At 42.6% G+C, this 21,657-nt stretch overlaps 1 protein-coding gene across 1 annotated transcript in view; it reads left to right on the forward strand.

Moving 5' to 3' along the window:
• The window catches only part of man1a1 (mannosidase, alpha, class 1A, member 1), a 202,888-nt gene that overhangs the window by 62,013 nt on the left and 119,218 nt on the right, over positions 1-21,657 (forward strand). The window contains exons 3-4 of the mRNA XM_029631305.2: positions 3,537-3,652; positions 16,905-16,985. Of these exons, the coding sequence (XP_029487165.1) occupies positions 3,537-3,652; positions 16,905-16,985 (197 nt within the window). The remainder of the gene's footprint in view (positions 1-3,536; positions 3,653-16,904; positions 16,986-21,657) is intronic.

The following is a 21,657-nucleotide window of genomic DNA, read 5'->3' on the forward strand; positions in this document are numbered from 1 at the left end:
CAATTAGCCTATCAGAAGTTTCTAAAGCCATGACATCATTTTCTGGAATTTTCCAAGCTGTTTAAAGGCACAGTCAACTTAGTGTATGTACACTTCTGACCCACTGGAATTGTGATACAGTGAATTATAAGTGAAATAATCTGTCTGTAAACAATTTTTGGAAAAATGACTTGTCATGCACAAAGTAGATGTTGTAAATGACTTGCCAAACTACAGTTTGTTAACAAGAAATTTGCGGAGTGGTTGAAAAACGAGATTTAATGACTCCAATGTAAGTGTATGTTAACTTCCGACTTCAACTGTATGTGATTTCAATGGGTCTTTCTCCATTCTGATTGTTTTTTACTGTTCAATTCAACTTCAACCAAAAATTATTTTCTGCATTTTCATTATTTTCTGCATTACCTGCACTCATTTGAGATCATTTCCACACTGTCACGTAGGACTGCACGATATGGACAAACAATCTAGGCCTTATTTCTACCCAAATTTTGAAATTATGATTTGACTTGCATTTTAGAGCAAAACACGTGGGTGAACTGTTGGAATCATGGAAATGGAATGAGTATTCTAATTCTAGAGTTAGAATATAATAGTGGGCACTTTTATACAGTGTTGGACATGAAAATTCCAGGGAGGAGTTATTGTGACACGGTAGGAACCAAGGTGTTGATAAGTGTTTCCTAGGGGAACTTATTATCTTTGGCTATATTTATTGTAGCTAACAATTTCATGTAGCTAACATAGTCTTACTTCGCATATTCCTTTTTGATTTACAAGATATTGTTGCACAAAAAACATGCAGATTTAGGTCTACACCATCACTGGTATAATCAGTCTGTATAGCTAATTAAGTTTGTTCTGACTCAGTTGTAAAATGTACTATCTAGTAATTAGCATTAGCGACTAACCAGATTTAGGCCCAACTTGCTAAGAAAAGACGAACCTGCTGTTTGCAGATGTTAGAAGCACAAACTAATAGTGTAATTATAAAATGCTAGTGGATATTATATTGAGCAAAGTAAAAACAGCATTGTTGCCATCAACATTGTTGCATGTGCTGAGACTGAACGCAGTCCTTGATTGACGGGGCGGGGCTAGGTCTGTAGAGAGAGAGAGAGAGAGAGAGAGAGAGAGATATATATGACTCAAGTAGCGAAGTAATCTATAAAAATGGACATTACAAACGGCATATCACATTTAACAAAACCCAAACCAGTCTGTGTATCAATACTGGTACATCATAAAATACGGTATGCCGCCCAGCCCTAGATGGCAGGGGATGGGTTCTATGCTAAGCGCTTGGCAAGCCGAGCAGGGTTTGATAATTAAAGCCAAGCAGGATTTTATAATTAAAGCATAAAAAGGACCTAAGTCCTCCTGCTGTCAGTCCTCACTGTACTCCTCTCTCTTTATTGTGGCTAATAAATGTTTCCTCTGTCACCATCTGTTGAATGAAAGGTTTACCCCCGAACACAGCACACAACATCTGCACTTCCATTAGCTGCTCTTGTGTTACTAGAAGTGATTCTGACACCTGTTATTGTGCGTATTGGATCTTGTTTAGCTGAGATCCAACACTGGGAGGTTGTATGGGTCTGATTAGCCAAGTAAAACGTAACTCCAAGATGTACTACTTCACATCAACGGAGTTGAGCGGAGACGAGAGTGGGCGGACTGGAGCCCTGACGTCACATATATATTGGAGTTGAGTTTTAGTTGGCTAGGGTCAGACTTAACCAGACAACGTCAGTATAGGCTTAGTGTCTTAGGTCACTGCCATAAAGCTGAATACAAGGCTTTAACCCTCCAGAGATTTGTTTGATGTATGAATTGGTTTATGGATCTAACAAACACAGCAACAATATAACTTGTCATGCAATACGTGATCATCACATGTTTGGATGGAATAACCATCCGTACCCCACCACCACTTAGCCCAATAAAGTGAGGTGGAAAACAGAACCTTCAGTGGAGAATAAATTGCATACAGGCTACATGTATTTACAGCACAGTCATTCCATTTAGCTTGTTGCTCTTATCTTAATGAAGCAGAAGCAGTTTTAGCTGCACAATATCAGATGAATGAACACGGTGCTCTGTCAGGATGCTACAATGTCATCTAGCTAGTGAAGTAAGGACTGGTGGCCAAGAGCCTTCCCAAAGCATCAGCCCAGTGTGAAAAGACTTAGAAACCCTCGCTAATGTACTCTCTCGCTCTGTTTCCACTCTCTCTGCCACAGACCTCCTCCTCGACCAGGTAAAAACCTGACAGAATAGCCAAAGGTGCTCTGTGAGACTTGCATTTGTTCATATGCCTGACGTGGCACAGAGATAAACAGAGGTTGCCTGAAGCGTTATTCCAGCCGCAGCAGGAGATATGCTCCGCACTTTGAATAAAACAGCACACTTCCAGTTCCAACACCCGGCTGCCCTGGACCTTTCAAATAACATTTTATTTGTCACATGCTTCGTAAACAACAGGTGAAATGCTTACTTATACTTACAGCCCTTTCCAACTATACAGAGCGAAAGAAGAAAAATAAATGATAGAAAAGTAAAACTCTTAATAAGATACACGATGAGTAATGATAACTTGGCTATATACAAGGGTTACCAGTACCGACTCCATGTGCAGGGGAACGAGGTAATTGAGGTAGATGTGTACATTTAACTAGGAATAAGGTGACGGATAGTAAACAGTAGCAGCAGCGTTTTTGTGATGAGTCAAAAAGGTTAGTGCAAAAAGGGTCAATGCAGATAGTCTGGGTAGCTATTTGGTTAACTATTTAACAAACTATTTAGCAGTCTTATGGCTTGGGGGTAGAAGCTGTTCAGAGTCCTGTCGGTTCCAAACTTGGTGCATCGGTACCGCTTGCCGTGCGATTGCAGAGAGAACTGTCTATGACTTGGGTGGCTGGGGTCTTGGATAATTTCTAGAGCCTTCCTTTGACACCACCTGGTATAGAGGTCCTGGATGACAGGGAGCTCAGCCCCGGTAATGTACTAGGCCATACGCACTACCCTCTGTAGCGCCTTGTGGTCGGATGCTAAGCAGTTGCCATGCCAAGAGCTGATGCAGCAAGTCAAGATGCTCTCAATGGTGCAGCTGTAGAACTTTTGGAGGATCAGAGGACCCGTGCCAAATCTGTTCATCCTCCTGAGGAGGAAGAGGTGTTCTAGTGCCCTCTTCACAAATGTGTTGGTGTGTTTGGATTGTGATAGATCCTTAGTGATGTGGACACCGAGGAACTTGAATCTCTTGACCGATTCCACTTCAGTGAATGGGGGCGCCTAGACCTTTTCCTTCTTTCCTGTAGTCCACGACCAGCTCCTTTGTCTTGCTGACGTTGAGGGAGAGGTTGTTGTCCTGGCACCACACTGCCAGATCTGACCTCCTCCCTATAGGCTTTACCTCTGGTCTTAATCACAGAACCATGACTCTGACTGTGCTGTTGTTCCACCAATACAATATGTTGCTATGAGAGGAAAATATGATGTTAGTCCTAAAGGCTTTGTTTTGTTTGCCTTCCCAGGGAGCATAAAAGGAGCCACCATCGTGGATGCTCTGGATACCCTGTACATCATGGAGATGTTTGAGGACTTTGACATGGCCACAGAGTGGGTGGAGAAGAACCTAGACTTCAACGTGGTGAGTATAACTATTATACATAAAACACCCATTGTCTGCTAGCTAGTAGGACCATAGAACACCCATTATCTGCTAGCTAGTAGGACCATAGAACACCCATTGTCTGCTAGCTAGTAGGACCATAGAACACCCATTGTCTGCTAGCTAGTAGGACCATAGAACACTCATTGTCTGCTAGCTAGTAGGACCAGTAGGACCATAGAACACTCATTGTCTGCTAGCTAGTAGGACCATAGAACACCCATTGTCTGCTAGCTAGTAGGACCATAGAACACCCATTGTCTGCTAGCTAGTAGGACCATAGAACACCCATTGTCTGCTAGCTAGTAGGACCATAGAACACCCATTGTCTGCTAGCTAGTAGGACCATAGAACACTCATTGTCTGCTAGCTAGTAGGACCATAGAACACTCATTGTCTGCTAGCTAGTAGGACCATAGAACACCCATTGTCTGCTAGCTAGTAGGACCATAGAACACTCATTGTCTGCTAGCTAGTAGGACCATAGAACACTCATTGTCTGCTAGCTAGTAGGACCATAGAACACCCATTGTCTGCTAGCTAGTAGGACCATAGAACACCCATTGTCTGCTAGCTAGTAGGACCATAGAACACTCATTGTCTGCTAGCTAGTAGGACCATAGAACACCCATTGTCTGCTAGCTAGTAGGACCATAGAACACTCATTGTCTGCTAGCTAGTAGGACCATAGAACACTCATTGTCTGCTATTAGAACACCCATTGTCTGCTAGCTAGTAGGACCATAGAACACCCATTGTCTGCTAGCTAGTAGGACCATAGAACACCCATTGTCTGCTAGCTAGTAGGACCATAGAACACCCATTGTCTGCTAGCTAGTAGGACCATAGAACACCCATTGTCTGCTAGCTAGTAGGACCATAGAACACCCATTGTCTGCTAGCTAGTAGGACCATAGAACACCCATTGTCTGCTAGCTAGTAGGACCATAGAACACCCTTGTCTGCTAGCTAGTAGGACCACCCATTGTCTGCTAGCTAGTAGGACCATAGAACACCCATTGTCTGCTAGCTAGTAGGACCATAGAACACCCATTGTCTGCTAGCTAGTAGGACCATAGAACACCCATTGTCTGCTAGCTAGTAGGACCATAGAACACCCATTGTCTGCTAGCTAGTAGGACCATAGAACACCCATTGTCTGCTAGCTAGTAGGACCATAGAACACCCATTGTCTGCTAGCTAGTAGGACCATAGAACACCCATTGTCTGCTAGCTAGTAGGACCATAGAACACCCATAGTGTCTGCTAGCCATAGAGCACCATAGAACACCCATTGTCTGCTAGCTAGAACACCCATTGTCTGCTAGCTAGTAGGACCATAGAACACCCTTGTCTGCTAGCTAGTAGCACCATAGAACACCCATTGTCTGCTAGCTAGTAGGACCATAGAACACCCATTGTCTGCTAGCTAGTAGCACCATAGAACACCCATTGTCTGCTAGCTAGTAGGACCATAGAACACCCATTGTCTGCTAGCTAGTAGCACCATAGAACACCCATTGTCTGCTAGCTAGTAGCACCATAGAACACCCTTGTCTTTTTACTTTGATTAATTTATCCTTTATTTAACCAAGGAGGTCACATTGAGATTTACATGTATTTTCCAGTTGAGCCAGTTGAGCCCTGGCCAAGCAGCATTCATACAGTTCCATATGAGAAAGAACACAACATAAAACACAACAATGAATGGAAGTTAAAACAAAGAGCTTAAAAGAGCAGGATTATAAACGTGCAATTTGTGATCAGTAGCCCTCCGATCTGTGATTTTAAAATGTATCAATCGGAATAAAATTATTTTAGTTCCAGGTCCTTCTGCAAAATTTCCAAAATTATGGGCCAGCAAAACTGAAAGCACTCTTACCAAACTCTGCTAGTAAGTCACCCACTGACATTCACAAGGACAGGAGATGTACAATCTGTTTGGTTAGGTGGACCCCACTGTAATCAGCATGGAGAGAATACAGGGACACTCAAGGTGACTCCAGGTAATTGGGCCTTGATGAAGTGCTCTGTTTCAGACAGAACAGTTAAAGTACTCACCACTGTTTAGAGTGGCATATGTCTGTAGAAGTGGACTGAATGAAGTAACCTTGATTCCACTGTGTGGGGTAGGGAGGAGAGAGCACTTAACTCTGATACCTTCTAATCAGTCAATATAGACCTGACTCATCAGTCTGAAGGTAATGTGCTTTAGGAGCTAAGACTTTGTGGGTCTGTCAGGTAGAACACATTGCCTTTCTCAAGCCATTCGCTGTCTCTTCCTGTCTCTAATATTCAAGAATACAGTTTTCCCTTCAGACAACTCCCACACATGGAAATGAAAGAGATGTCTAAAACTATTTGAAAAGTCTGTCTCTGACATTGTCACACTAATTAGAAAAACTTTGCAATCCACCATTATTTATATACCTATGAAATGATGATATTGACAATGGTGCTCACTTGTGTTTCTGGACCAAAAGTTATCAATAATGCCCAAATAACCCTGTAAATCAACTCCCTAGTCAATTGGAATGCAATCATTTGTATTTGCATTATGCCTTTCAATTGCATTTGATCAACTCTAATGCAACTCTAATCTAGTGTAAACTCAGCATGTTCCAACCCATTGGTCATGCCTCAACAATTTGTGATTTCTTAGCAAGTTATTTTCTTGGTTTATTTTACGTCAATAAAAGGAATGGCCCCACTTGAGAAATGGCAAACTGCAATTTGTGCAATTTTAGTATGTGAACAACTGAACCACCCCATATCCCTATAATGCAATTTTGCGATAAATTGAATACCAGAGATTATAGGGAAGGTTATAGCACAAGGAAATGTGATGACTCATCAAATTAAAAGTTGTTGACAAACTTTTCCACTTTTACCGTTATTAAGCCTAGTTTCTGTGTGAAATGAATGTTCAATACTAGCATGGATTAAGGAGGGGTGGTGATGGCGCTGCAGAACTTGAGGTTAAAAAAAAACACCTTCAGTCCTTTTACTTTGATGTCTCCTCTGCCTTCTTAGATCTTGCCCATGTTGGGGAACCAGATTCATTATTTATTCCCCTTGGAGAACCCTCTCGTTAAGAAGCACTAAATTCTTGTCCACCCTTATGCTTTTCTAACGGAGGGAGAGAGAGAAAATAGCATAAGTGATCAGAAGCTTCCATAAAGAGTGTTAACAAACTTTTAATTGAAAGGCTTTGGCTTCACTGCCCTCCAGCAATTCCAACAATAAAGGAGCCTACAAAAGCCCTGGTGGACCAGGCATTAATATTCACTTTGTCTCCTGAATACAGAATCATCTAAATCAAAGATTGATACAACCCCCTCCTCTCCAGCTCCTCCCCTTGCAATATTGTCTTAACATGGATGGAGTGGTCTGGTTTTCCATTTGGCCCTCCATCCCGCCTGACTGTGGTATTAGTGAGGAGCCATGACTGGAATACTGAAAGACAGGAGCTAACCACTGCATCTCCTGATGCCTCTGTTCAATACAGATTCACTGGAACAGGGGAGATGTCTCAGAGTTTAATGTTCAGGTTTCAAGACAGGGTCGTGGGGATCCCTGAATGACACTTGTCTTGATTATCTAGCCAATTGACATTGACAAGCAAGGCATTGGTAATTCAAGTATTGCTGAGCTCCCCCAGTCTTTGATTCATGTCATGCCCTGTAAATTGATTTTTAAAAGTATTTTATTAAACGAAAAGCCCATCCGTTGTAGGCTAGCCACTACCTTGCCCTCTGAACCAGGGTCCCTCTCCTGCCATCGCTCCTCTTTGTGTGTTACACTTTAATAGCCTCTGCCCCAGCGCACCCACTCACTCTGACAGACGAGCACGACGGATAGACAGACACACAAGGTCAGAATATAAAGCGGGTCTGGTCAAACACAACACGCTAACCAGCTCAGACTATAATGGCCAGGGACGACTTTTCTTTTACTCTCCCATCAGTCCTGCCGGGAAGAGATGAAGAGCGTGAAAGCAAGCAAGCCCCTGGTGCCCATCTTTATTTGCCTCTGCCTTGTGCCTAGATGCTTTGTGTTGTGGGCTACTGTGAAAGGCAAGGCCAGTGCAGGAACAAAGGCAGAGGTTATGTATTATGGAAGGGCCCTGGCTCCACTTTCAGCCTGAAGGCAGGAGCTGTGTAATGACTGCACAGCTTTGCTGGACATTGGCCTGCATGCTAACAAAAGGGAGACATTTGCTAGCCAGAGGTTTGAGGTAGATGCAGCGCAGGTAGATCCTGTCGCTCTCACACACACGCACACAGGCACAGCATCAGAGGATGAGTATTACTAAGAGTCTTCTGACAGTTGATCCACAGACATGGCAGCATGTTATTTGTGTAGCAGTGTAGCCAGGCTTAGTAAGTGCATTTGTGCATCATCTCTAGTAGTCGGTTTTCACTGCTGCTCTTTGTGACCTCGCAAGGGCTTCCTTGTCATTCATATACTGTCAGAGTATTACTGTTGTTGTCATTCACTGCCATTGCTCTCAGCATTGTGATAAGAAGGAGCTCAGCTATACAGTACCTCAGCTCTAGAACCTCTACACTAGGTTCTATCAGAGAGTAAGATGTTGCCTACAGCTCTGCTTCTAGCTCCTAAGCAACTTTGCAGTATTTTGATTTTGTGTTATTTCTTACATTATTAGTCCAGAATTGTTTTTATGTTATTACATACTGTAATACAGTGGATATCAGAGTGGCGGTAACTCACCAGCATTGCGACTAGGAATACGACTTTCCAGAATTGGATCCTTTTGTTCGTACCCCCCAGGGCAATTTAACTTAATCCAGAAGCTGCTCCAAAACACTACCGGCGGAGAAGAAGCATTCGGAGTGAACTTCTAGTCCGACTCAGGAGGAGTGCACACCATCCACAGTTTCCGAGCATATTTCTCACTAATGTTTATTCTCTGGATAATAAAGTAGACGAGCTCAGGCTGAGGATCTCCTTCCCGAGAGACATCAGGGATTGTAACATACTCTTGTTTCACAGAAACATGGCTCTCTCTGGATATACTGTCCCCGTCCATACAGCCAGCTGGATTCTCAGTACATCACGCAGACAGGAATAAAGAACTCTATGGGAAGAGGAAAGGCGGGGGTGTATGTTTCATGATTAACTACTCATGGTGTGATTGTGATAACCTACAGAAACTCAAGTCCTTTTGTTCACCCGACCTAGAATACCTCACAATCAAATGCTGACCGTATTACCTCCCAAGAAAATTCTCTTCGGTTATAGTCACAGACGTGTATATCCCCCCTCAAGCAGATACCATGACAGCCCTCAAAGAACTACACTGGACTTTATGCGAACTGGAAAGCACATATCCCGAGGCCGCATTTATTGTAGCTGGAGATTTTAAGAAAGCACATTTGAGGAAAACGCTACCGAAGTTCTAGCAACACATTGACTGTCGTACTCGCGCTGGTAAAACATTGGACCACTGCTACTCAACTTTTCGAAATACCTACAAGGCCCTCCCCCGCCCACCCTTTGGCAAATCTGATCACGACTCTATTTTGCTCCTCCCTTCCTATAGTCAAAAACTCAAACAGGAAATGCATGTGCTAATGTCTATTCAACGCTGGTCTGACCTATCGGAATACATGCTTCAAGATTGTTTTGATCAAGCAGACTGGGATATGTTCCAGGTAGCTTCTGAGAATAACACTGACAAATACACGGATACGGTGACTGAGTTCATCAGGAAGTGTATAGGAATTGTTGTACCCACTGTGACTATTAAAACCTACCAAAACCAGAAACCGTAGATAGGCGGCAGCCTTCGCGCAAAACTGAAAGTGCGAACAACTACATTTAACCATGGCAAAGTGACTGGGAATATGGCTGAATACAAACAGTGTAGTTATTCCTTCCGTAAGGCAATCAAAAGGCAAAATGACTGTACAGAGACAAAATGGAGTCGCAATTCAATGGCTCAGACACGATACGTACACTACCGTTCAAAAGGTTGGGGTCACTTAGAAACGTCCATGTTTTTGAAAGAAAAGCAAAAATATTTGTCCAATTTAAAATAACATCATATTGATCAGAAATACAGTGTAGACATTGTTAATGTTGTAAATGGCTATTGTAGCTGGAAACTGATGATTTTTTTATGGAATATCTACATAGGCGTACAGAGGCCTATTATCAGCAACAATCACTCCTGTGTTCCAATGGCATGTTGTGATAGCTGATCCAAGTTTATTATTGATCATTAAAAAACCCTTTTGCCTTTGTTAGCACAGCTGTCAACTGTTCTGTTTAAGGAAGCAATAAAACTGGCCTGCTTTAGACTAGTTGAGTATCTGGAGCATCAGCATTTGTGGGTTCGATTACAGGCTCAAAATGTCCAGAAACAAAGGACTTTCTTATGAAACTTGTCGGTCTATTCTTGTTTTGAGAAATGAAGGCTATTCCATGCGAGAAATTGCCAAGAAACTGAAGATCTGGTACGATGCTGTGTACTACTCCCTTCACAGAACAGCTCAAACTGGCTCTAACCAGAATAGCAAGAGTAGTGGGAGGCCCCAGTGCACAACTGAGCAAGAGGACAAGTACATTAGTGTCTAGTTTGAGAAAAAGACGGCTCATAAGTCCTCAACTGCCAGCTTCATTAAATAGTGCTCGCAAAACACCCGTCTCAACGTCAACAGTGAAGAGGCGACTCCGAGATGCTGGCCTTCTTGGCAGAGTTGCAAAGAAAAAGCAATATCTCAGACTGGCCAATAAAAATAAAATATTAATATGGGAAAAAGAACAGACACTGGACAGAGGAAGATTGGAAAAAAGTGTTATAGACAGACAAATCTAAGTTAGAGGTGTTCGAATCACAAAGAACATTCGTGAGACGCAGAAAAAATAAAAAGATGCTCGAGGAGTGCTTGACGCCATCTGGGGACTGCATTTAGAGTTTTTTGAGGGAGAAAATGCCTGAGTCAGTCTGAGCCCAGGCTGACCGGCGGTCACGAGTCTTGAAGGCAGTCAAATTCCACACGGTCGTTCCACATGACCGATCTGATGCTGCTGTTGGTCATTACTAGCCTACCAAACTTGCTAACTGCCTGGTACTCAGCACTCCATTGTCCCTCTAATCACTCTGACTTCAATGCAAATGTGATCAAAAAAGTCATCAAACACTTTATGAGAGCCCATGAGCTCATGTTGCTCTTGTTGTCTTTAGGCTAATTTTGTAACACCATGCCATTATTATTTCAATTAAAAACCATTATTTATAATCTTGTCAATGTCTTGACTATATTTCCTATTCATTTTGCAACTCATTTCATGTATGTTTTCATGAAAAACAAGGACATTTCTAAGTGACCCCAAACTTTTGAACGGTAGTGTATATGGCAGGGTCTACAGACAATCACGGACTACGAAGGGAAAACCATTCACGTCACGGACACTGATGTCTTGCTTCCGGACAAGCTAAACGCCTTCTATGCTTGCTTTGAGGATAACACAGTGCCGCCTACGTGGCCCGCTACCAAGGACTGTGGGCTCTCCTTCTCCTTGGCCGGAGAAGACGTGAGTAAGATATTTAAGTGTGTTTACGGAAATATTCAATCTCTCCCTATCCCAGTCTGCTGTCCCCACTTGCTTCAAGATGTTCACCATTGTTCCTGTACCCAATAAAGCAAAGGTAACTGAACTAAATGACTTAACGCCCCATAGCACTCACTTCTGTCATCATGAAATGCTTTTAGAGGCTAGTTAAGGATCATATCACCTCTACCTTACACCCTAGACCCACTTCAATTTGCTTTACGCCCCAATATTTACACAGATAATCCACACTGCCCTATCCCATCTGGACAAGAGGAATACCTATGTAAGAATGCTGTTCATTGACTATAGCTCAGCATTCAACAGCATAGTACCCTCCAAGCTCATCATTAAGCTCAGGGCCATGGGTCTGAACCCCGCCCTGTGCAACTGGGTCCTGGACTTCCTGAACACAGGGACCCCACAAGGGTGCGTTTTCAGTCCCCTCCTGTACTCTCTCTTCACCCATGACTGCGTGGCCACGCACGCCTCCAACTCAATCATCAAGTTTGCAGACAACGCGACAGTAGTAGGCCTGATTACCAACAATGACGAGACAGCCAACAGGGAGGAGATGAGGGCCCTGGGAGAGTGGTGCCAGGAAAGTAACCTCTCACTCAACGTCAACAAAAAACAGGAGCTGATCGTGGACTTCAGGAAACAGCAGGGGGAGCACTCCCCTATCCACATCGACGGTACCGCAGTGGAGAAGGTGGAAAGTTTCAAGTTCCTCGGCGTACACATCACTGACTGTCCACCCACACAGACAGTGTAGTGAAGACACCTAAAACCCTCACAAACTTTTACAGATGCACAATTGAGAGCATCCTGTCAGGCTGTATCACTGCCTGGTATGGCAACTGTACCACCCGCAAAGCAGGGCTCTCCAGAGGGTGGTGCGGTCAACCCAACGCATCACCTGGGGCAAACTACCTGCCCTCCAGGACACCTACAGCACCCGATGTCATCAAGGACATCAACCACCCGAGCCATGGGCTGTTCACCCCACTACCATCCAGAAGGTGAGGTCAGTACAGGTGCATCAAAGCTGGGACCGAGAGACTGAAAAACAGCTTCTATCTCAAGGCCATTAGACTGTATAGGCTGCTGCCCTATATACATAAACTTGAAATCACTGGCCACAATAATAATGGAACACTAGTCAGTTTAAGAATGTTTAAATAAACATACTGCTTTAATCATCTCATATGTATATACAGTATTCCATTCTAATGTATTTTAGTCAATGCCACTCCAACATTGCTCAATCTAATATGTATGTATTTCTTAATTCCATTATTTTACTTTTTGATTTGTGTGTGTTGTTGTGAATTGTTTTTAGATACTACTGCACTGTTGGAGCTAGGAACACAAGCATTTCGCTACACCTGCGATAACATCTGCTAGATATGTGTATGTGACCAATACAATTGATTTGATTTCATCATTCCATCCTTCCATTCCCTCAGCCCATCTCAGTTATTTTCCCTAGTGTCTTTTGTAATTTTTCAGTGGAAGAGGAGCTCATTCAATTAACATAGACAGGGAGTATAATTGATAAGATTATAACATCACATCTGATTCAGGTTGAAGTTAGGCCTGACTAGAGTTTTCAGTAGATGGTCATGATACGGAGGGCTGTGGGTTGTCACACGGCTGAAGAATGAATGGTGTTCAGTCAGACACTCACCCTACTTTACCACCCTATTAACAGTGAGGGTTTAATGAACCACGGTTCAGTACAGCCAAGTTTGGCCCCAGTGTTTATGAAGTCTTCCATGAAGACATTGCATATTTACACAAACAGCAGCAGGACCTCTTCAGACATTGGAGAATTCAACAATGACTCGTGCCAAGATACCGTGTGTGAGACTGCTTTGGTTTCACTGTAATAGATTTCAAATTGTGCAACCCGTAACATCTGGTCTGAGTACGTTGAGGTTGTCAGTTTAAGTTATTTTGGTGGTCTAGATTTGATCCCTTTCTACGGAGTTCACACGTTTTGTACAATACAGTACAATCACATTTTGATGTTCTTCATGTATTTTTTTTTTTTACCTCATCAGTATCCTTAACTTTCCATTTTGTGGAATTGAACCCTGGGTGCAGTGCAGCAGACTGTCATGAAATCCTTTTGATTCTTTGGCCTCACTGAAGTCCTTGACTGAGGGCCAGAATAGCTCTCTAAGGTCTCTTAGAGTGGAAAGCACCCCAGCTACATAGAGCAGTGTCCTCAGGAGAGTTCAACCCCTCCTCAACAGTTCTTATTTCCACTGAGGTGTGCCAAGTCATTCGGTCCATAGTCAGGGGAAAAACACTTAATTCCAGCAATGAAAAATGCCTTCCCCATTTAAACAACTGCCACCTGTCAAAATGTTAAGTCATTAACACACCATTGATAATGCGAACAGAAATATGACAAATTTGGGTCTCACAGTCCACAGGTTTGGACTAAATACATTAAATTTAATTATAAGGTTGTCTGCTGGCCTGCTGTTAAATTAAATTGCCTGCCTGTCACACGTTCTCTACTATTGAAGAATATAAGTTACAGAATCTCTCCGGACCAGATTAGTTTACTCATGTAAAAACTGTAATTGAAATACAGAGTCATGCTACGCAGAAGCCTTTGTATGGGAAAATCTAAGAGATAAAGCTTTACAATTCAACATAAAAAAGACATGTTTACAAATGTTATGTTTGTCCCAAAACAAATAGTCTGCAGGAAACAAATAACCCATGGTAAAATGAGGACAAAAAAGTCTTCGCTACTGATATTTAGTTGTTATTTGGTATAATTACCATGCGTGGTCACTGAGCCTCTCTCCCCCATTAGGAACGCAAGTTTCTCATATTGTGGAAAGATCAAGTTTAGTCCAATGTAAAAAGCACCATTTTTATTTAAAAATGTTTTATGTGGTACACTCAAAGTGGAGGCAATAACATGAACATTTCCTCTCAGTAAAACCTCAAGGAATAAGCACATAATAATATGATTAACTTAAGTATTTGATGGCCACTCTACATGATCTATCATATAAAGCAAAGGGCTGGAAGTTAGAATGAGGTTATGAAAACCATCATTTCTCAGTATTAAAAGAATAGCAATTTATCCTGGATAGACAGGCTCCACATGCTTCTTTTCAGAGTAATGACAATCTACATGAGGAATGGGTAATAAGCCTGCCTATTCCAATGGAGAAAACCAAGCCTTGGGCCCTTCGAAGGGAAATGGGCTGAGTGCAGGTCTGTGTTTGGGCAAGACGGTGTTCCATACCAGGAAGGCATCCCATTACCTCTTCATATTGCTTAAATTTGTTGGTGGCAACTCATGCTTCCCAGCTTGACCTTGAGATGAAATAACACACATAAATTGAACCCAGTGTGGGTAGTTTCTGAATTATAGATCACTTTTCCCAGTGTTGTTTAGCCTCAGCTCTGTGTGAGCTCTGTGGAAGGTCTGTTCTCTGACAGACCCTCCTCTTTGTGTTCTATTTTAACTATGGGGATAGTGGACCACACTATTGTATCGATACAGTTGGTTAAATGTTTGTTGTTGTAACATTAGGTAGTTGACTCTAAAATGACACTTTTTGATCACTTCTCTGATGTACTGTAGAGTCCTCTGTAAAGTCATGGGATAAGGATGTTGATACCTCAGTGTGTCCTCAGCTATAGCCCACATCTATATACATTTTATTATTTAAAAAATTGGTGGGACCCAATCATTCTGCTGGTGCTACCAACTGAAAGAGTTAGTGTATGTCTGCAGTGTTTACATTCAGTGTGTGATGCGAGGATATTCCTACTAGAGGTCGACCGATTATAATATTTCAACGCCGATACAGATTTATTGGAGGACCAAAAAAAAGCAGTGAATTTTTATTTAATTTTTAAATATATATATATATTTTTGTATATTTATTTATTTGTAATAATGACAATTACAACAATACTGAATGAACACTTATTTGAACTTAATATAATACATTAATAAAATAAATTTAGCCTCAAATAAATAATGAAACATGTTCAATTTGGTTTAAATAATGCAAAAACTACGTGTTGGAGAAGAAAGTAAAAGTGCAATATGTGCCATGTAAGAAAGATAACGTTTAAGTTCCTTGTTCAGAACATGAGAACATATGGTGGTTCCTTTTAACATGAGTCTTCAATTTTCCCAGGTAAGAAGTTTTAGGTTGTAGTTATTATAGGAATTATAGGACTATTTCTCTCTATACCATTTGTATTTCATATACCTTTGACTATTGGATGTTCTTATAGGCACTTTAGTATTGCCAGTGTAACAGTATAGCTTCCGTCCCTCTCCTCGCCCCTACTTGGGCTCGAACCAGGAACACATCGATAACAGTCACCCTCGAAGCAGGGTTACCCATGTAGAGCAAGGGGAATAACTACTCCAAGTCTCAGAGCGAGTGACATTTGAAACACTATTAGCGCACACCCCGCTAACTAGTTAGCCATTTCACATCGGTTACACCAGCCTAATCTCGGGAGTTGATAGGCTTGAAGCACAGCGACGAACTGCTGGCAAACGCACAAAAATGCTGTTTGAATGAATGTTTACGAGCCTGCTGGTGCCTACCATCGCTCAGTCAGACTGCTCTATCAAATCATAGACTTGGTTATAACATGATAACACACAGAAATACGAGCCTTAGGTCATTAATATGGTCGAATCCGGAAACTATCATCTCGAAAAAACGTTTATTCTTTCAGTGAAATACCGAACCGTTCCGTATTTTATCTAATGGGTGGCATCCATAAGTCTAAATATTCCTGTCACATTGCACAACCTTCAGTGTAATGTCATAATTACGTAAAATTCTGGCAAATTAGGTGGCCCAAACTATTGCGTAGAAAATGCGGGACTGTCGCATTTTCAATGGGAGAGGGAGAGACTATGGCTGCCCCACTCTGTTGCGCAAGCAAAACTCTGCGAACACCCAGCTATCCACTGACGCGATGTTATCTTTAATTTTTCCTGAAACTATGTCTAAAGACTGTTGACACCTTGAGGAAGCCATAGGAAAAGGAATCTGGTTGATATCCCTTTAAATGGAGGCAAGGCATCCAATGGAACAGAGAGCTTTCAGGAAAAACAGCACTTCCTGACTTGATTTTCCTCAGGTTTTCGCCTGCAATATCAGTTTTGTTATACTCACAGAAAATATTTTGACAGTTTTGGAAACTTTAGATTGTTTTCTATCCTAATCTGACAATTATATGCATATTCTACTTTCTGGGCCTGAGAAATAGGCCGTTTCAAATGGGTACGTTTTTCTTTTAGCCAAAAACGAAAATCCTGCCTCCTACACTCAAGAAGTTAACTGACTTGCCTAGTTCAATAAAGATTAAATAACGGTGTAAAAAAAAACATGGCCAAATCGGTGTCCAAAAATACAGATTTTCCGATTGTTATGAAAACTTTAAATCGGCCCTAATTAATCGGCCATTCCGTTTAATCGGTCTAATTCCTACCCTGTGTACCGCCTGCCAGCTGCTGCCTGGTGACTCAGCAGGTTGAATACTCCTAATCATGTAACCTTTGTCTCTCTCCTCCCCCTCTCTCTCCATTCCTCTGTATCTCTATCTCTCCATCTCTCTCCTTTGTTTGTTCTCTCTGCAGAATGCTGAGGTCTCTGTCTTTGAAGTGAACATCCGGTTTGTCGGAGGCCTGCTCTCTGCCTATTACCTTTCTGGCAAAGAGGTATGTACCTAACTGTGAAAACTCTGCTGGTGCTGCCCAGAACTACTGCTATAACTCAATGAGATCTGATACATGTCATAAGGAAAAGAGGACATCATTTATTCCATCTGCCACAGTTTGATAGACACCATGTTAGTGGAGACAATTACATAGAGATAGCTGCCAATAGTTGAACAACCATTGCCCCTAGAAAAGAGTGACGTGAGGCTTCAGAGAATTGTATTGCAGCCATGTTGGAACAGTGTTATTCCAAAGTTTCTGGAAGTTGTACCGTCAAAGAGAGGTGAGAGCTTTGCTGCTGCCAATCTCTTGAGTGCAGGACAGTCCTTCAAGGAGATGTAAAGCTGTGAAATATATCAGGGGTTTAGCCAATCTCGTCTGAGAGGAGATCTGCTAACTCTGGGATTTGTGTGGGGACTGCAGTTCTCTCACATGGTCAGGAAACAATCTCTTAGGAACCAAACCACTTTTCCTGTTCAGCTGTTGTGACTCATATCAGATCTCTATTTGTCTTCATGCAGTCAGAGTTTTTAAAATTACTTTCTCTAATGTATGGTTGGAAAATAAGGTCAAGTCATAGATCCCACCAAATAGACTCCTCCAGTTGAATTCCAGCAGACATGAGGACTTTTCCAACCAGAAAATCTATGCTTTTTCTCTCCCCATTTCAAAAGGTTTTTAGGGAGCTACTGAACCTTGGTTCCAAGCTAAGTGGCTCTCATAAACAGAACAGCAGTAGCAACACCAGAGTGGGAGAAAGACACTTAGAAGTTCAATGAGCTCAGCAAAAGTATATGAAGAGGCCCAATCTAAAGAGAAGCATAAAAAGAAGCTGATCTTTGTATCCCCTCTTTTTGTATTCTGTGGATGCTCACTGTGGATGCTGTGGATGCTCACTGTGGATGCTCACTGTGGATGACTTATTATCAAATATTTATAGAATTACCAAGGCTGGAAACTTGGTGAGTTCTGAACGGAAATCATTTCTGTCTCTTACACATTTTTGTCTGCAAGAGGTTTTTAATAAAATGGAGAGCAATACTGCAATTATTTCCCCCCCACACGCCACAGAACTGCATTGTAGGTTATGAAGCCATGCATCCTTCTGAAGGATGCTGTGTATCAAATATTGCCAATTATTTCAGAGCAATTATCTAATTTAATATAATTTCCCTCCAATTAAGGTAAAATGGTATGAAATTAGGTCCCTCTTGAGGGTTTATGCAAGTCATACTACTGGAGAGTGAGGTTGACAGTAATTCTTTACCTTTTAACACCAGGCTTCTCCAAATAGCCCTCTGTTGACAGACACCAGAATCAGCCAGGGTTTTGAGTGTTCCCTACAGGAATTCTCAAGAGTTCATTGTGCTTCCCATCATTTTGTTCTGACTGAGAGACATTGGGGGAATGTTTCATCAGTTTACAGCATGCACTGTAAAAAAGCTTGCATATTGGCTTGCTATTGAAATTCCCTGTACTAATGAATATACAAAGAACATGGCAATGTGTTATGTCCAGGACTTGCACACAAAGCTGCATTGTAATTCATTGTAATGAGACCTCGTATTTTCGCTTCCATTCATATTAATGTGATTTCTGAACTGTAAAATGTAGATGAGAGGAGCTTGAGGAGAGGCAAGTCACACCGTTAAGCACAAGCAGCAATGGCAGTAACAAGGAAGCGTGCTTCACAGAAGCAACTACAATGAACCACCTTTGCTGGTTCTTTTTTTTACAGTTTGGAGAGTGGGGAATATGTCATTCTGTACCTGGTGTATGTATTATGTTAAGGTCCTCTCTGTAAGAGCGACTATATCCTGAGACAGAAATCCACAGGACTAAAAGGGCTTACAGTAGGTAGATGTACCAGCTAGTTCATTGCATATTGTTTTCAGATGAGTGATTGCCAGGGGAATGCTAGTACAGTAGTGACGCATCATGCGGTAAGACTATAGGTTCTAGAGGTTTGTGGTTAAAAGCAATGCTTTTTTTTGTTCTTCTTGGATTGGCAAGCCTGTCCCACGCAGTTTTTCATCATAACAACGTGATAAGCGTGTCGTAATGCTGCTTTCTAGTGCTCTGCAGCTTAACCTGGGCTGAACCTAGTCCTGATTTACACAGGGAATAGGGTGTTTGACTTACCACCATAGAAAATAATGTCCTGGTATGCAGAGCTTGGAAATAGTGTTATTGACAGACATAACAAGTGTACCAGGTGTGTTTATAGTATTCTCCTTTGTTGTATTCCAACACCTGTACAGTGAGGCTGTGCCACCTCCCAGCAGATTGGATCCATTTCCTCCTCTCTAAAACTGAGCGTACTGAGCTCTGCTCACCCTTTCATCCTCTATGAGAGGCGGACCCATTGATGTGAGACTTAGAACCTGAGTCCAGGGAGCTCCTCCGAGTCCTGCAGGAGAAAGGAGAGGGAGTTCTGTACGCCCAACCTGCTTTAAGCTGCTTTGAGCAAGACAATGGCGGCCGAGACACGTGCAGGAAGCCAGGGGGCGGGTGGTAGGGGAGATGGGGCCTGGTAGGCAGCCTCTGAGATCTCTCCCTGGCTTCAGTGACGGCCCCTGCCCCTTTCGCTTGGGTGGAAGTCAAAGTGGGCCGGACCCTTTGATAAAGAATGAATCAGTGAAACTAAACAGATGCTTGGCAGTACAGCCACAGCCCTGCATACTGGTCAGGCCCATCCCTGTCGGTCAGCCAGCCCTGAGACGACGGATTGGAGAGCTGAACAGACACTTGTTCATCATCATGACGAAGGGATGAGGGAGGAGCCATAAAGAGCCTCCCCACCTGATGTGCTCATTGAGGCCGTTTTCCGCACCACATACCGCTTAATGTACTGCGAGATCAGTTACACCAGGACCTTCTGGAAAAAAGCTATTGATGCAGTGGAGTTGTTTACCATTCATAAGTTGTACTGAAGTGAAGGCCACCTGGCCCCCGGTCACCTCTGATTTAGACCATGGCTGTTTTTCTTCCTATGAGTAATGGATGGGGATTAATACAGGGCTGACTTAGACCTGCTGTTATTTACAGCTGTACAGTTTTCCATCACCTGACGTGTTGCTGAATGGGATAGGCTGATCTGTCAGAGCAAAGCACTTAACTCCTCAATGGATCAGATATTGATTTCCGGAGCCATAGGTAATTTTACATAACCGACCAAAGCTTTTTGGGAATCAGAAATGAATGGGCTGGATGGACCCCAGAGTTTTAAAAATCCATTCAGAGATTAGGGACAGCACAAACACTCATACACGCTCATACCTGATTACTGTGACAATCTTACGCTGGGGATATTTTTATTATCTGGGATCTTACGTCAATCAGAGTCAGGAGAAGGTTATTGAGGTGTAATCCTCTTCTCTCCCTCCCTCTTACTAGTGAAGCTTACATATACCTCTATACACCACGGGTATTCAGGCTCTAATGGCTGAAGTGAGCACTGAGTACCCCACAATGTGAACATTTGACCATGTCAGAAGGAGGAAGAAATATAATGTAAGACTAAATATTTCAGAGATCTGGGGGAACCAAGTTAAATACCTCTGCGAAACCCGCCTACATTTTTGGGCCTGTCATTAATGGCGGGCGGTGCGTTTGGCTGTGCTCTGTCTGAGGCTTTAGAATGATCTTGTTTGGAGATGTGTTGTAGCGCCAGCAGTGCTATTTAAACAGTGTGGTTCTCAGTGGGGTGAGAGAGTGGAGGAGCTGCTGTTGAAATAGGCTCATGTCTGTCTGTCTGCCGGTCAATGATAAGATCAGGGCCTGGTCTGCAGGGAGTCTGGCTGGGCTTGCCTGGAACACAGACAGCCTTGGCAGTGGAGTCTCTCCCAGACACATGGAAGCTGCTTGTTAGATCTCTCCCTCTCCATTATCGATGCAGTTTAACCTGGATCTAATATGCTGCCTACCTTTACGATTAAGAAACCTGGAACCAGTTAACAAACCTGCCTCTTTTCTCGCCTTAGCCAAGGATTTAGCTCGTAAGCCGGGCTTCTGCAGTCTTTTTGATCTGTTCTCGGTTCAGTTACATTGTGTGACTAGCAGTAGTCCTGTTTTGACTCTCTGTAATGAGTCATTTTCTACAGCCAATGGTGTATCCAGGGCCCAATGGCACAAGCTCCACAGGGACTGTGTAAAAAAACACTCTGGTTGGTGGAGTTTGGAAAATTGTATTTCCCCATCAAACACACACGTCAAGGTTTGAGGAATTGAACCTCTCCTTTTCTCATGTTTTGTTATTAGTTTATTACACCGTTTAGGGTAGGGTCCAGCTGAAGATAACAGCCTCTGGTTTGCTGTGTGTGGAGATGATTCATATAAATGGTGGGGTGGGGGAGATACTTCAAAGTGTATAGCCTGGTCTTCAGAGAGTGTTGCATTGTCAAAGCACACAGAAACGGACTCGGTTAGTCACTCCTACTCAGCCACTGAGTTTTAAAATGTACTCTGTTGCTGCTGCACCCTCTCATTCCAGACAGACAGGCGTTTATTTTTGACATAAGAGGGAAAATAAAATCCATTGATTTAATTTCTTTCCAGCTCTTGGTTATACTCTTGTCTGTGTGTCTCCTGGGTTTGTGTGAGTGACATCAGTCCGGAGGAACAAAGCTTCCCAGCAGCTCGAACCCAAGGTCACCTTTGGAGTTTGCCTTTT

Source organism: Oncorhynchus nerka, linkage group LG24, assembly GCF_034236695.1.
Source record: "Oncorhynchus nerka isolate Pitt River linkage group LG24, Oner_Uvic_2.0, whole genome shotgun sequence".
NCBI lineage: Eukaryota > Metazoa > Chordata > Actinopteri > Salmoniformes > Salmonidae > Oncorhynchus > Oncorhynchus nerka.